General features: G+C 36.8%; 1 protein-coding gene across 1 annotated transcript in view; it reads right to left on the bottom strand.

The window, feature by feature from the left end:
• Positions 1-17,862, bottom strand: part of CPNE4 (copine 4) — a 227,353-nt gene that overhangs the window by 3,037 nt on the left and 206,454 nt on the right. Inside the window, exons 11-15 of the mRNA XM_083378425.1 lie at positions 14,839-14,972; positions 10,044-10,098; positions 7,658-7,709; positions 6,307-6,440; positions 4,983-5,219 (exon numbers count right to left, since the gene is read on the bottom strand). Coding sequence (XP_083234551.1) covers positions 4,983-5,219; positions 6,307-6,440; positions 7,658-7,709; positions 10,044-10,098; positions 14,839-14,972 — 612 coding nt within the window. The remainder of the gene's footprint in view (positions 1-4,982; positions 5,220-6,306; positions 6,441-7,657; positions 7,710-10,043; positions 10,099-14,838; positions 14,973-17,862) is intronic.

The raw sequence follows: 17,862 nt of genomic DNA, 5'->3' as shown, positions 1-17,862 counted from the left end.
TTGGTTTTCTAACCCAATTATGTCCTTGGGGTTTCTTAGGATGGTGGATATTTTTCTGTCTGTGTAGAATGCTGTTTTGATGTTGTGTTTTTGGAGGACCTTGCTGATTCTGTCTGTGGTCCCTTTTAAGTATGGGAGGAGGGCTTTGCCATTTTCTTGTTCTCTGTCTTGGGTTTTTGTGGGTGTCTCTCTTCGGATTAAGTTGGTAATCGTATTTCTTTGGAATCCATTGGCTGTTAGTACATTAGTGAGAGTGTGTAGTTCGGTTTTTAGGTGTTGTTCGTCAGCTAGGTGTTTTGTTCTGGAGATGAGTGTCTTGGCTACGGAGTTGATCTGTGCTGGGTGGTGGTGTGAGAGTGCGTTCAGATAGCGGTTTGTGTGTGTTTTTTTATGGTAGATAGTGTGTCCTAGGGAGCCGTTGGATTTCTTGTAGACTAAGACATCAAGGAAGGGAAGTTGATTGTTAGCTTCTGTTTCCATGGTGAATTGTATTTTGGGGTGTAGGCTATTGAGGTGTATGAGGAAGTCATCCAGTTTTTCTTTGCCGTGTGGCCAGATTACGAAGGTGTCATCTACGTATCTGAGCCAGAGTTTGGGTTTGTGGTTGGATTTTTCTAGAGCGAGGGTTTCAAAGTGTTCCATGTAGAGGTTTGCGATGACAGGTGAGAGGGGTGATCCCATGGGTGCTCCTTCCATTTGTTTGTATCTTTGTCCATTGTAGATGAAGTATGTGTTAGATAGGCAGTGGTTGGTCAGATCTAGGATGTGTTTTGGGGGGTTGTATTTATTTAGGATAGCTGTCAAGGCTTCTTTGATTGGCACTTGGGTGAAGAGGGATACGACATCGAAGCTCACAAGTAGGTCCCAGGGCTGTAAGTTTAGTTTACTTATGATCTCTATGAATTGGAATGAATCTTGTACGTGTGAGGTGATGGAATTTGCGTAAGGCTGTAGTTGTTTGGCAAGAAATTTGGCTAGATTTTGTAGAGGTGAGCCTATGGAGCTGACTATGGGTCTGAGTGGAGTTCCTTCTTTGTGTATCTTGGGCAGACCATAGAGCTTAGGACATCTGGATGATTTTTCTCTGGGAATGATTGTTTTCTGGATCTCTTCACTGATGGGGGTGGCTTTTATTTTTGATTTTGTGGTTTTTTCCAGGTAGGTGGTGGGATCTGTCTTGAGGAGTTTGTATGTGGAGTCTCGGAGTAGGTTGGATAATTTGGTATGGTAGTCAGATGAGTTCATTACCACCGTGGCGTTGCCTTTGTCTGCTGGCAGAATGATTATGCTGGTGTCATTTTTTAGGTTAAGTAGTGCTGTCTGTTCCTCTTTGGGTAAGTTGCTTTTGGGTGGTTTGCTGGTGCAGAGGATGTTGGTCACTTCGAGTCTGATTTTGTTGGCGTCATCAGGGTTGATTTTGGTCAGGCTGGATTCGACTCCGCATATAATGGTTTCCGTGGGAATGTGTTTGGGAGCGACTGCAAAATTAAATCCTTTAGACAGGACGTTGGTTTCGGCTTTGGTGAGAATCCTATCTGAGATGTTGTGCACAGTTTGTTTCATGTGTTGCTGTGGGAGAGGAGGGGTTTGTTTCTGGCGTTCCTTTAGTCTTCGGAGTTTATTGGTGTGTGTGTCTGTTTTGTAGGCAGTCTCTGTTTCAGCTCTCCAGACAGCAATTTGTTTGAATTTGTCCCAAAGTGTGGGGTGGATCTTGTTGCTGAGTTTGAGGTGAAGTGTGAGGAGGTCTCTGTTGATTCGGTCCAGGAGGAATCTTTTTGTGTGGAGTTCGTTTCTGATTAGGGCCAGTTCAGTTCTTATCAGGATGCGTTTGATGGCTGCAGAGTTGGAGTGGAATTTCAATTGGAAGGATGTGGGGATTAAATTTTGATCTCGGCAGTTGCGTAGGAATGTGAGGTCACACAGAATGGAAGCTCTTCGTACTTCGAGTTTTTCGTAGGTCCTAGTTAGCTGGTGGATTTCCTCCCCGTAGAGGTAAGATATTTGTTTTCTGAGGTTTTCGCGGGTGCCTGTATGTGGATCCTTGGTTTTTCGGGTTTTTCCCCGCGTAGAATTAAAGGTGAGACCAGCCCATCCACTCAGAACACACCCCCACCCAATCAGAACACCCCCACCATTCAAAACACACTCCCACCCAATCAGAACACACTTGGTCCCCTACCCAATCAGAGCACACCTCCACAGAACACACCCCCTCTGGCAGTTTAAAAAAGAGGAACAAACAGCCACATGCTTCTCCCAGAAGAAGGAAACAGAAGCCTGATGATGATGGATGGGATTCCATCGAAACGTTGCGCCTACACCTTTAATTCTACGCGGGGAAAAACCCGAAAAACCAAGGATCCATATATATATATATATATATATATATATATATATATATATATATATATATATATATATATATGGATCTTTGGTCATTCGGGTTTTTTCCCACGTAGAATTGAAGGTGTAAAAGCAACGTTTCGATGGAATCCCATCCAGCCTGAGGATGACGGATGGGATTCCGTCGAAACGTTGCTTTTACACCTTCAATTCTACGTGGGAATATATATATATATATATATATATATATATATATATATATATATATATATATATATATATATATATATATATATATATATATATTTGTGTAAATTACTAACAAAGTAAATTACTAAATAGTTAACATTTGAAACATATATATATATATATATATATATATATTTGTGTAAATTACTAACAAAGTAAATTACTAAATAGTTAACATTTGAAACATATATATATATATATATATATATATATATATATATATATATATATATATATATATATATATATATTCCCACGTAGAATTGAAGGTGTAAAAGCAACGTTTCGACGGAATCCCATCCGTCATCCTCAGGCTGGATGGGATTCCATCGAAACGTTGCTTTTACACCTTCAATTCTACGTGGGAAAAAACCCGAATATATATATATATAAAACCCGAATATATATATATATATATATATATATATATATATATATATATATATATATATATATATATATATATATATATATAATGTTTTCTGAGGTTTTCACGGGTGTTTGTTTGTATGTAGATCTTTGGTCATTCGGGTTTTTCCCCACGTAGAATTGGAGGCATCAGGGCAGCGTTTTGATGAAATCTCATCTGTCATCCTCAGGCTGGTGACTTCAGCTTCGTTCTTCTGGGAGAAGTGTGTGATAGTGGCTGTTTTTTCTTCTTTTTTAAACTGCCAGAGGCGGTGTGTTCTGTGGGTGGAAGCTTGGCTGTGTTCTGATGGGGTGGAGGTGTGCTCTGATTGGGTGGGGGCTTAGCTGTGTTCTGATTTGGTGGGAGTGTGTTTTGAATGGGGGCTGTGTTCTGATTGGGTGGGGATGTATTTTGAGTGGATGGGCTGGTCTCAGCTGCCAGCCTTAGACCTGAACTGGTGAGTTGTGCTGCTTTTGTTCGGCTCCATGTTTGTGGTGGTGCCATGTTTTTATAGTGGGTGTCAGTTTGCTTATTGTGTGGTTTGGAGGGGTTTAAAGTGGCTAATGTTGCAGCTGTAGTTAGGTTTCTGTTTTGTGGTTGTGTGTCGTTATCGTGGGTTCGGATTTGCTTTTTGAATGGTTGTGTGGTGGTGATGTCATGTGATGTTATCATGAGTTTGGGGCCAAACTCATGATAACATCACATGACATCACCACCATACAACCATTCAAAAAGCAAATCTGAACCCACAACAACCCAGGCCAACCATGTTTTAAGGCCCCTCCAGAAGGGCCATGAGGGTGGGAGCAGATCTTACCTCTGACAATTTTCCACAGGGCATTGGCCACAATGAAAGAGCCTCTTCTACCCATTCCCACCAACTGAAATTTCTTAACAGACAGGGCATGCAGTAAGCCCCTTCCATTGGACCAGGTAAGCTGGGCTAATCCCATTGGGGCAAGATGATAAGATAGGCAACTTGCACTAATTTTTCTGGAATTTGTGTTAATAACATTTAAATTGATAAGATCAAGAAGATGGTTAGTGTGCAGGATATTTTTTGCTTTTTTCTGTTTAATTTTTCTTTTAGAGGAGAAGAATTGGCTCTTTTATTAATATGAGGATGGTATTCTTTTTATAGTAGATCTAATAATATCAAGATAGATTACCTTTTTAAAAGTTTCAACCATGGTTTTTGTGTTCATGTTATATTATTTTAACTAGCACGTTTCATCTTGTTGTGACATTAGTAGCATCTTCCAGTGCCAGAATTGTAATTCTGTAATACTCTGATCAAAACTTTGAGTGTTACAGTTTCCTCTTCCCCATATTAATCATCCTTCTATAATAGTTTCATTGCCTTATGTTTCTATATTCTAATATTGTGACTTTTTGAGACTTTTGAGAAAATTATAAATTTAAACAAGTATTATTATGTAAATACACCTGATTTACATTTAACTGATTTATTTAGAAGAAGCAACTACAGGTTCTGTAATCCACATTTTTAAGGGCCTTGGTGGAGCAGTGGGCTAATGCCTCCTTAAGTAACACCAGCTGCCTGCAATTAGTGCAGGTTCGCATCCCACCAGGCTCAAGGTTGACTCAGCCTTCCACACTTCCGAGGTAGGTAAAATGAGGACCCAGATTGTTGGGGGCAATAAGCTGACTTTGTAATAATGCCGCTTGGGGGGGGCGAAAGCCCTAATAAGCAGGCATATACATAGAATGAAGGCTATTGCTAAGCACATTGATTGTGCTTAGATTGTAAGCCACCCTAAGTCTTCGGAGAAGGGCGGGATATAAATGGGATTAAAAAAATTATTTATATCTGCATTTAATAAGGCCTTTCTCTCTTACAACAAGGCTCAAATTTCATGTTTAGCTAAGAATACCCAGAAACTGTTTATATATGTTATATCAGATAAAAATATAAGTAATAATGCCTTATCAAAAAGAATATGGTAGAAACAAATCTTACATGTTTGAAGTTTCTGAATGGCACAAACTGAACAATGTCTCGTAGAACTGGTTCTCCCTTGGGAGACCGTAGGATGCCGTCGTCCCCATCAAGCATCTGCATGTCACTGAAATCGGCATTTCCAACTCCAACAATGATGACCGACATGGGGAGGTGAGAGGCATGGACAATGGCTTCACGTGTGTCAGCCATGTCTGTGATGACGCCATCCGTCAGAATCAACAAGATGAAATATTGCTAAAGGGTAGAAAGGGAACATCAGCATTTGAATGTATTTCTAATAATTGTGGCTAAAAACAGTGCTGCTGAGATTCTCTGGCAACTACATGCTGCAACTAGTTTTATGGCACTTTTCAATGAGGATGACTGGAGGTGGAAAGTTAAATCAGATCAAATAAGATATAATAAGCTTATTCTATAGGTAACAGTAAGATATGCGTCCTTGGGAAGAGTCATATAACCATTCACGTAGATAGGGCTCTTTATAATATGGTAAGCCCCATTGTGATTTAACTGGCTTTAGCTCATGTTGTTTGAATCAGCAAGTATTTGCTAAATCATGGTATATATATTGCATGATTTGTGAACCTACTATAACTCAACGACAGCAATATAAAATAGCATAAGACATTCTGTTTTTAAATTATACATACAATAGCAATACCAATAGCACTTAAACTTATATACCACTTCACAGCGCTTTATAGCCCTCTCTAAGTGTTTTACAAAGTCATCATGTTACCCCCAACAATCTGGGTCCTCATTTTACTGACCTCTGAAAGATGGAAGGCTGAGTCAGCCTTGAGCCTGGTGAGAACTGAACTTGCTGGCAGCTGGCAATCAGCAGACGTAGCCTGCAGTACTGCATTCTAACCAATGCTCTTATATCATCAATAATTTACAATAATATCATCAGTACCTCTTTTATATGATACAGAAAGCTAGGACATAGTTAGGGCTGGCATAAGATGCAAATCAACATTTGCATTTGATTGTTATTAAACATAGCTAACTTAACTATAATTTGTACTCATGAATGGCTAAGCAGATATTTTATAACTAGTACCTTGTTTAGTTTTTTTATACATTTTTGGAAATGGTTACTCTTATGACCATTTTCAACAATGAAAACCATCACAAATAAAAAACACAGAATGGATCCCAATTGAAAGAGTGAGGGAAATTATCTGTTTTTATGTTTGTACTGCCCAGATGCTGAGGGTTAGAGAGGGTTAAAGTATGTCAATGTGTATCTACACTGATATTTTCTGCTCTCAGAAGGAATGGTTTCATAAAATAGTTTGTTGTCTTTCATGATCCTTACCGATGACTCCTTGGTGTTTGTTTCTTCTGATGCTGATTTAGCCACCTTTTGGATGATGGGAGCAATGTTGGTTGGTCCATAAAGCTGAAGCTTTGGGAGACAATTCTGATATGCTTCCACAACCCCTTGAATCCCTTGTAAAATGACAAGATGAAGAAAAAATTGGGATGAAGGCAAGGACTGAGCAAATTCCTTGGGAAGGAGGGGACATGACCTCACGTTTTCCTCCAAGTGAAGTTGTTTTAAACAATTCATGCAATCTTATTTGTGAAAGTGATCAGCTAGACAGTGTTTAATCTTCCCAGCCGTGATTCTGAAATAGTTGAAAGAAAGCGACTCTCCCCACTGACCTGACCTCATTTATATGACATGTAATATATAATTCATGAACTACTCTCTTCCTTGCCATCAGTATTCAACTATGCATTTTATAGATATTAACTAGCCCAAATATTAAAAGCCTTTGCAAATATGATTATTTTACATGCCATAAAAGCTTTTTATAATAATGCGAACATCAGAAAAATGTTATAATTTTAGAAATTTATAGTGATTAATTATTAGATGGAAATTACCTGGTACATTTTGTTCTCTCTCACTGTCCTTAGTAATTTTGGACTAAGCCATTATATGGTCTTTTTAAAGATCTGCATTTTACCAAGAAATTTGAAAATGAAATCTTGGAATAAGATCTAGATCTTGAATAAGAAAGATTTGTCATGGTTCATTGCTTCTGCTATTGCTGTTGCTGCTGCTGCTATTGACATCATTCTTCTCAAAGAGAGCTATGTATAAACTCATTTTTTTAGAAAAGCAATCTAGTAATCAATTATAAAACAAATTCCCATAAACTAAATAATTAAACTGTGGGTCAACAACAAATTAAAACAAGAGTTTAGCAACAAACTTGTTCTAAGGTCAACAAGTCTACAAATTATTGAGTTTCTATTCTCATTTAGTATGTAACCTTTTCTGGATTCTCTGAATGATTCACACTTAAGAATATGAAAATAATACCTATACAGGAATTTGTCTTAATACTGGGTCCAACTATTGAAGGTCCAATCACCTTCAGTTCTGCAGGGAGATATCGTTCCCAGCTATACCTGAAGTGCTGCACATTGATCCTGGGAAGTTCTGTGTGAAGTGCATTACAATTAACACTTCTCATAACACCCTTTCACTGAGTATGAGCTCTAAGAAGGCAAGCATACAAAGGACACTGAATATAAGATCAATACTATTCAGATATATAGACTGAAATAAGCAGTTTGGGGTTAGCAATTAAGGAAAAGTACAGTAAACACCTGAGCTGCATTACATTGTTTGCCGTGAAAAAAAAGCTGGTTACCTGCACATTCTGGATTATCTTCATTAAAGTTGATTGCAAAATCATGAGATACCTGTGGACAAAGCCACCCCCCCACCCAAGAATTAGATTCATTTTTGCTCTAAAAATAATTCTTGTTTCCCATTGGCAAGTGGAGAATTCAAATTAGTTTCCTTTTAGAGATGAAATAATAAAGGCTTTTCAAAGTTGCAGGTTTTGTGTGGTGCATTAGGAAAGAGTATTTACACAATTCAAGTCAAAAGTATTTTCTAAAGTAGAAGAAAAAAGAGTGGGAAAACATTTAGTCAATTCATACAGTATCCAAATGTGAACTTACCTAATTTTGCATTTTCCAACCATTTATATGAATCAAAATTTAGTTACATTCAAATTTGCAGTTCTTCAAATTCTGCACTACAGTTTCTAATAATAATAATATTAAAGCATGTAAATTAGAGAAAAATATTTTGGTATATATTGCAAAAAGCTATATATACCCATGAAAATAACGCACAAGCACTTTATTGGGGAAACTAGCTGAAAAATGTTTATAATACCAAAGAAAGTATTTTGCTGAAAACTTGAATTAATGTTTATAAAACTATCCTGAAAATTGCTATAAATCTTACAGCCAAATTTTCAGTAACTGCAAACAATAATTGTCAAAACCTTTAGATTGAACTGACCTATACAGTACATTAAATTCAATCTAGGAAAAGCTGCTGCTGCTGATTTAGTAAAGTGAAGGAGAACCACTATAGTGGTCAATGATGCCTTCTATTTTATGTCCTTTCTGAAATCAGGCTGGTATTTACCTTATTGACATTTGGGAAATTGATTGAAACAGATAATTAGGTAGGCCATTTTTATTTCTTGCTGTTCTAGATATCAAACTTTTTTTTACATATGATATGTACATACATTTAATATGCTAACCACAGGAAATCTTTGGTGATTATATATACATGTATATAAATACATGTTTTTTTTTAATTAAGGCTGGATATTTAGGCCAAACATAACCTACATTAACTAATATAGTAAATATTATAATATTTATACCCCAGAAAGTAAAATGCTCTTCTACACATTTATTAAAGAAATGCATCTTTCTTATCTAATGTTATATAGATCAGTGGTGCACAGACCCCTGGGGGGGTCACGATGTTGTCACCAGGAGGTCCACAAAGACTTGAAGAATTGAGTTAAGTCTTAGGGGTCCATGGCCATGTTCCATGACCACAAAGGTATTAAAAGTAGCCCATGGTAAAGAAAAGGTTGAGAACCACTGAGATAGGTAATTTAAATAGTTTAATACAAAGGTATATAATGTGATGGATTAGTTTATATTATCATATAGTTAAGACATTCTCTTTGATGAAGGGAATCATGAAGCCATTAAGAAAAGAGCAGGTAGAAAAGCACATGTTAAAGTGTTAGAAAAAGACTCAGATTGATTTTCCTATATTGCCTGAGGAATAAAGGGGAAGGAAGGAAAGATATGGAAACTTCTATTACTATAGCTTATCTCAATAAAATAAAGTTTAGTCTTCTGTGGAGTCAAGCTTCTAATCTGGCCTATTTTGTATGGCTAAATTTTTATGAGGTCTCTAATCTATATTTCATTCCCAAGATTCTTTTCAATTAAAAATTAATAGAAGGTGACCTATTGCAAAGCAACACCTTTCTGCAATCTGACTTCTGGGCTGACATAGAAAAATAAAATAAAAATGATGCATGGTTGGAATTCATTGAGATATTATACAGAACTTTGGGAGTCCTGAGTGGGTGGCTGGAATAACACATATATCATCCTTTTCCCAAATATGCCCAGTTATCCACACACCTTTTCTTTTCATTGAAGCCATTTATATCGACTTGTCCCAAAAATTGTCTGCATGAGGTCCTGTTAATTTCGCTCAATATGGCCTCCATCTTTGTTTTCATCCCTACTACTTGGAACTCATTCCTTAGTCACAAAACATGGTTATCTTTGTTCAGAGACCTTAACAAAACAAAATTCTTCTCGAAGGTTATTTTAATCCCAGCCCTCTAAAGCTCTGATAACCATCCAAAATATCAACTGTACTATATGCTAAAAATAAAACTGGTCACAACAGGAGGAGAAATGGAATGGTATGGGAAATTTTCTCATGTGATAATATTATGTGGAAAGCCTTAAAGGCCTTAAAATTATCTTTATTGGTTTGGAATTCAGAATTATGCATAACATGATGCTATTTGAGCTGGAAGCCCCCAAGCTGTAAATCATGCAGATGAATCTAAAATTGTTTCTGCCTCTCCTCTGTATTCCTTCCTGCCATTCACACCATTGCTTCCCTCTCCTTAACGTATACATTATGCTAGAGACATCAACAAAATGAGGAAGATTCACCTGTTCACCTACTTTATAGTCCGGAGGTATCCTGGCTCCAAACCCATACACTGGGAACATTTTATCACTGAAATTAAGATAGACAAAGATTGTTGATCTTTGTTATACTGGTCTCATTTCATTTTTCTCCCTACACTAAAATCACAAATAAATTACAAGGCAAAAAAAGTTATAAAAGAGAAAGGACCCACTACATATCAATTACGTAGATTTGGCCTATCTCAGCTTGCAAATATATTTTTTCCTACATGAGACAGCTCAATTTTTGCCTCTCCTTTGATAACTAGGAAACTATTATGGCAGTTAAGGTCTATTCCTTTTTTTAAAAAATCAAATAGGCCTTTGAGCTGAACTTGACTTCTGCTGACGGCACCTAGGTTTTTTAAAAGTGTTATGGAAGTAATTGGCTGTTGCTTTCTTGGGTTTTTCTTTACTTCCCACTTCATTTAGCAGTCCTAGAATTCCTAGTCAATTCCAATACTAACTGGGGCTTTTCATGTCAGTTAACTAGATGTCATCTAATAATGTCCCCTTTAAGTTAAGCTATTTGTCTAAAGCATTTGAAGGCAGAAATCTCTGACCTGTTAGCTTGCATTTAATGATATGATTCTGCTGAAAACTGATTAATTTGCAATTTACTCAGAATTTTTTTTAACTTTCAAGTATGTGTTAAATTGCAGCCATAACATTCTTAATAAAATAAGTTTGACCAACTGCTTCTCTTCACCATTTAGCAGCATCAAAATATTTTGCATTTTAGCAGCATTTATAGCAATATAAATGTATATTTATATATACATTTATATTGCTGTATACTGTTCATATACATGTATACAGCAATGTACTTGCTATTCTGTTGTGTATTTATGGTAAGTCTTGGGAATCTGTGCTAGCATCCTAAAATTAGCCTTTATATCTACTGTATAATGATACCCATACCCACATCTAGCTATATCTCAGACATGTCAAACTCGCGACGTTATGTGATATTGCACAGCATATGGGGTGGGTGCGGCTTCTGTGTGAGGTGTCCGACCCATGGGCCGGCAGTTTGACACCTGTTGAATAAATTATTATCCTGTTGTTGCCACCTTTTGAATAAATGCTAATTTTAAAAAATTTCAATGCTATAAGAAGCTCTTAACACCTGGCTTTTTCCCCAGGAATTGGAAGGGGATGTGGGGGGGGGGTATTGTGCCCATCTTGTTTATTTTGGCTATCTTTTATGCAATATGTTTTAGGATTTTTGTTTGTTTGTTTCTTGGGCTTTTTTATATTTATTTTTGAAGTTATTGTCATATTAGTTTTTATTTTGCATGATGCTCTGAGTTGCATGTGATTAGGCAGTTATAGAAATTGATTGATAGATTAAATAAATAAACATATGTCAAGTACAGAGGTTGATTTCTTAATTTTAAATAATTTGTATGTATCTAGAAGCCCTGTAAACCTAGAGTAAGATGACATAATTGTTGCATGATAAGATTATTTTAAAGGAAATATTGCTCTTTAAAAAAGAAATTAAAATATATGGAGCTACTTTAATCACTGCTCTGTCAGTTTTATCCTTAAAAAATAAAACAAATTGCTGCTTAATGCCTTGGGGAAGCTGAACTTGCTGACTAGCAGGAAACGTGTGCTTATAATTGAGCATTAAGTATGTGAAAATAGAACACACAAATGTGCTACCTACAAAAGGAATAATTAATGAACACAGGGAATATACTTGCCCTAACATTAACTTCTAAAAGGTATTTCCTAATGAATTCACCAACAAATGCTATACCCATAAATTTATCTGATTAACAGTAAGAGAAGCACTGCTGACACAGGAATGCCTGCCTCCCCTACTTATTAAATGAGTCTCAAATGTGCAAGCTAATCACAAAATACATTATCAACACATTTTTACCCATGAATATAAAGCAAGGAATAAATGAGGGATTGAGAATTAGAACAGTGTAGTTGCAGTCACATAAAATGGTAAGCCAGGATTCAACATCTGCATCTACGTCATTTATGAACACAGACAGCCTGAGTGCCCTTAGCTATATTATGACTGTTCATATTCTGTGATAAATTAAAATATATACTTTACATGTCAGCATCTAAAATGTTTATAAATATCCAGCAACTTCACAGCAGATAAGGAAACTGGGAAAAGTTTGTTAGAGGGCCAATAGTCTGTTAATAGCAATAGCACTAGCACTTAAGACATAAACCGCTTCACATTGCTTTACAGCTCTCTCTAAGCAATATACAGAGTCAGCATATTGCCCCCAACAATCTGGGTCTTCATTTTACTGATCTCGGAAGGATGGAAGGCTGAGTCAACCTTGAAACTGTGAGAATCAAACTGCTGAACTGCTGGTAGCCAGCAGTCAGCAGAAGTAGCCTGCAGTACTGCATTCTAACCACTGCACCATTACAGCTCGTAATACAAGTTTGTTGTTTGCATTTTGGCCCTACTGATCTGCAGGGTAATAAATATCAAACCAATAGCAATCAGATGCAAAAGTCCATCTAAAACCAAGTAAGGCCTTCACTTTACTAGAGAGTATTCAGTCTCCAAAAGCAGAAGCTGAAACTGAATACCTTTCTCCAATGTGCACAACAGCAGTCATGGCTCCTTTAAGATAGGATAGGTGTTACTCTTTCAAGGCTGCCATGTGCTCCAAAGCACTTGTTGATGAATGAATCTACAATGTCACATAGCCTTAATTAAATATTAGTTAAAGTCCCAGGTCCATATTTTGTTATATTATGGGAGAAGACCACTTAATAGAAAGCAGGTTCAAAACAGGTGTAATAAATGGTAAAACAATGCAGCCTTTCAGATTCAAGGACAAAAAAGGTGCTTTGCAGCATTCTTGGGATAAACATGTCCCCTATATGTAATCCTTTCAGGCAGCTGTACTTTTCCTCAGACTGGAAGACACGCATGCTGATGCATACCTACACAATTATTTTATCATAATTTGGGGCATTTGAAAAGAATGAAAAAGTGCAGTTTTAAAAATTGACACACCAATTTCAATATGTTTCCAAGTGGAAATTCATTCACGTGGTTGCCAAGGAAAGAAAGAGTAAGGGGAGCAAGTCATGTCATATGATTCACAAAGACATTGTGCAAATGATGTGACTGATATAATTTGCATTAGCTATAGACTTCATGATAAGCAGGATGTCATTGTAGCTTATTCATTTTACCGAATGGTTTTCTCAACTCCTCTTTTTTAGCTCTGATTTTAGATCACTCTAAAGATAATATATATTTTTTTAAAGTGGCTATCTCCTGAAAATTAGTATCATGCTCAGTCACAATAAAATTATGACAAATCATGTTGCAGCCCATTTTGGAGGCAAATATAGAAAAATTAGGGGCTAGCATTAGTTGAATGGCTCAGAAAAGGTGGCCTGTGAGCCATGGATTGGTTATCCTTGCCATAAATTATATAATTTGGAATGAAAGGCAAGATAGACACAGTACCTAGGATTAGGTCAAATTATAAATTAAAATTAAAACCATAAGTTGCAAAAAAAGGAAAACATAACAATCCCCAGGAATGCACATAGTCATGAGTAAACAGAAAATTCCAGGTACCCTTCTGTGCTCATCCTGACTCATTCTAGTAACCTTAAACTTTGCTTAATGGATTGTAGATTGGAGAACTTCTATTGATTAAATATTCAGTTCCTACAACTATATTAAGAAATGATGTTGTATGATTTTGTGGACAAAGTGTTGAGTGATGGTCCTTGATTATAATCAATTCTTATCAGTCTTTATCTGTCACATACATAATTGTTCCCACTCTGGAGATGTTATTCTAATTTTTAGAAGTTTCATTCTAACAGTAGTCAGCTCAAGTCCTTCACTTATCTTTGAAAGCAGCATCATTGTGATGCAAATAAGTAAGCTAATTACACAGAAGACACCAAAAAAATGTCTCAAGAATAAATCAGAAGCAGAAGTAGTAACAGTTATCAAGGTACTTATTATGTGGTATTTCAGTGTGGTATTTCTATCTGGTATATACATTCATGCAGTGGTGGGATTCAGCCGGTTCACACAGGTAGCTAATTTTTTGTTGCCCAGGCTCAGAATGGACTTCTGGAAGCAGCATCCACACAGAGAACTGGTTGTTCACATATTTGAATCCCACCAATGTATTCATGATACTTCATATGACAGACATTATATTTCAAGTGAACCAAACAAATGTTACTACTTTATGGAGAAGACAGTTGTATCCAAATTATAGTATTAAACATAACATAGATTTACCCAAGAAATAACATGCAATTTTACTTTATCACTATATAGCATTTGCAAATTAAGTGTTTAATAAAAAGTCTTGGAATAGCCAATACTAAAGAACTGTTTTAATCTTTAGTTTGAATTACCTTTCAATAAGTATGTGATTCATAATTCAAAATAAGGCTAAAATGAGTGTTATGCCAGATCAGACATATGTATGTACATTTTACATTTTATTGTTGGTGTAGCAATGGAAGCTGTGGAAGCTATTTGAAAATATGTACGTCCATGTTTAAGGAAATAGCTGATGTTCAGACTGCAAATTTCTAAACAACACTGATGAAGTTTTAGGGATTTCTAATCAAGATCTCACTAGGTAGTATTTATCAAAACTCTGTATGTACTGTAGTGCAATTATGATATGATGCTTGTTTTTTTAGTGCAATAGAATTAGTATTGCTCTTCAACTATCAATATCCAACTATCAGCTTTATCATATTACTTGATAGATATTTAGAAATTACTCTGAAAAACATAATTTTTCACCTGTCATAGTCTTGGCAGATTTCTCCAACAGCAACTAGTGCCTTCAAGTATTCATTTGGTTGATATGGATGGATGTAGTGGAGAGAACAGCTGTTCCGAGGATCACCATTTGAGGCTGTAAAATCTATAGCTACCTAGAAAAGAAAAACAAAAAGAGTGATATACATCTTGTTATGTTTGTCTCTACGCAGGTAGCCCTTGACTTACACTAGTTCATTTAGTGACAACTCGACATTATATTGACATTGAAAAAAGTGACTTATGACTATTTTTAACACTTATGACTCATATTTATGATGGTTGCAGTGTCCTTGGGGTTGTGTGACCACCTTTTGTGACCTTCTGACAAAGGAGAAATCAGGTTTGCTTAACAACTGTGTTACTACCTTAACAAGTGCAGTGATTCACTTAACAGCTGTGGAAAGAAAGATTGTAAAATGAGGAAAAAAATCACTTAACAACCATCTTGCTTAACAACCAAAATTTTGGGTTCAATTGTGGTTGTAAATTAAAGACTCCCTGTACTTCGTGGCATCATCTCCTAACACAGTCAATGTCAAAACCTGGAAGTGGAAAATATGAAACGAGCTTATTGTACAACACACATCTATTTTGTGGTACATTTCCTAACCAGTTGTTGGTTATGAAACCAACTCCTTTATAATGTGCTGCATTTAGCAACATTGAACATAAGAATTGCTTCTTATATTATAGATATGTATATTTTTATCCAGCCTTTCCAGTAAAATGCCTAGGCAGTTTACAAGAAAAAAAAGCAAACCCATCAACCCACCAAACAAAAAAACAATTCACAATATAACAACCGTTAAAACATATTTATCCAACACACATTTTAAAGTGGTAATAACTAAAAGCAAAGTAACTGAGATGATATAAAGAACAGAAATCATGGTCTTTTCATCCTCATTTAAGTGCTTTTCAGTTAGATCATAATATTTCTGTACTAAATTGAATATTTCAGATTTTCTTTTCTCTTTATTGTCGCTTATGCTGTAAAACTTTTTGACCATGGAATAACACAATCAATATTGTGTAACACAACCTTCCCTAAAAGAACAAGTGTGAAATTAAGTGAGATCTTCATGTCAGCCAGCATTAGTTCGTAATAGACAGGCAGAAGTCCTAAACAAACAAGCAAACAAACAAACAAACAAATTTCATGTATTAATTAATTTATATTTCAGCTTTCCTCCAAAAGCTCAAAGATATACATATGTGTCTATATATTAATTAATCATTTGTCCACTTTACCTAACAACTGGACTTGCAGTTTTATCTATCTCTTTGCTACCATTCAAAGGACACTTGGAGGTTTGCTGCCCACATATGACAGTTTAACTTTCCAGATTTCTTGTGAGAAAGCAAACTTGTGTGAGAAAAGTGTTTGTGGTGGGGATGGTTTTAGAGATTTGATGAATATTCATATAACATTACTATTTATTATTATTAGTGGGAGATGAACAGTTATAAACAATGCCATTTTTGCTTATATTGTTCTTAGGAATTTTGATAGACCTCTAAAGCAGGGCTTTTTAACCAGTGGTACGTGTACCACTTGTGGTAGGTGGTATGCAGCCCTGCCTAGGCAAGTGTAGTGGAGGAGGGAAAGAACCAGTGCAGACAAGGACTTACTGTGAGAGAGTCCTCCGGAGCTGCAGAGTGGCTGGGACGAGGCAAAGTCCCCAGGCTCACTTCCTGCTCACCCTCCCCCATAAGAAAGGAGGAGGGGGGAAGGAGACAGGAGAGGCTATAAAAGGAGGCAGTTTGGGTGGAAGAGGGAGAGAGAGAAAAAGAGGCAGAATTGGGAGGAGGTGGAGTCAGTTCTAGCTGCACTAAAGAGAAAGAAGAAGGAGGAGGGTGGTGGGAGAGGAGAGGAGATCAAGCAGGCCAAGCAGGCCAGCCATGAGCTGATCTACAAGTTCTGTGGCAGCCACCTGTGCTGGCAGTAACACACAGGCAAGAAATGCAGCGGGGGAGGGGTTGTCCTCCACGAGGAATGAAGAAAGGTAGCAATGAAGAAAGGCAGCATCAGCTGGAGGTGAGACACGGAGGGAGGGAGATGGAGAGTGGAAGGATTCTTATGTGCTTTTGTGACTTTGAAGTTCTGGGATTTGTGCAATGTGGGCTTTGTGTTCTTAAGGAGTGTTTGGCAATTTCTATTTGGCTGATGGCTGATGTCTCCTGTTAGCTTCTATTTCTCTCCTATTAGTTGTAAGTTTTGCTACAAGGGATTTTGAAGTATTTTCCTCCTGAATGGATTTTGCCTGTAGCATTTGGGATCTCAGAGTCCTAATGAACAATCACTTAAATATAAGCCAGCAGTGTGCTGCCAAAAAAGCCAACACAGTGCTAGGTTGCATTAATGGATAGAATCAAGATCACATGAAGTATTAATACCACTTTACAATGGCCACACTTGGAATATGCATCCAGTTTTGGTCACCGTGATATAAAAAAGATGTCGAGATTCTAGAAAGAGTACAGTGAAGAGCAGCAGAGATGATTAGGGGACTGGAGGCTAAAACATATAAGGAATGGCTGTTGAAATTAGGTATGTCTAGTTTAATGAAGAGAAGGATGAGAGGGTTCATGATAGCAGTGTTCCAATATCTCAGGGGTTGCCATAAAGAAGAGGGAGTCAAGCTATTCTCCAAAGCGCCTGAAGGCAGAACAAGAAGCAATGGATGGAAACTAGTCAAGGAGAGAAGCAACCTGGAACTAAGGATAAACTTCCTGACAGTTAGAACAACTAACCAGTGGAACAACCTGCCTCCAGAAGTGGTGAATGCTCCAACACTGGAAGTTTTAAAGAAGAGACTGGACAGCCATTTGTCCAAAATGGCTCCATTTGTCCATAGGGTTTCCTGCCTGAGCAGGAAACTAGATGACCTCCAAAGTCCCTTCCAACTTTATTATTATTGTTATTGCTATTGTTACTATACTTATGAATGGAGCCATTTGGGGAGCCATACTACTACATTTTTTTTTCTTCCATAAGTGCCA

The sequence above is a fragment of the Vipera ursinii genome (genome assembly GCF_947247035.1).
Source record: "Vipera ursinii genome assembly, chromosome: Z".
Lineage (NCBI taxonomy): Eukaryota > Metazoa > Chordata > Lepidosauria > Squamata > Viperidae > Vipera > Vipera ursinii.
This window is presented reverse-complemented; position numbering and strand designations above follow the sequence as displayed.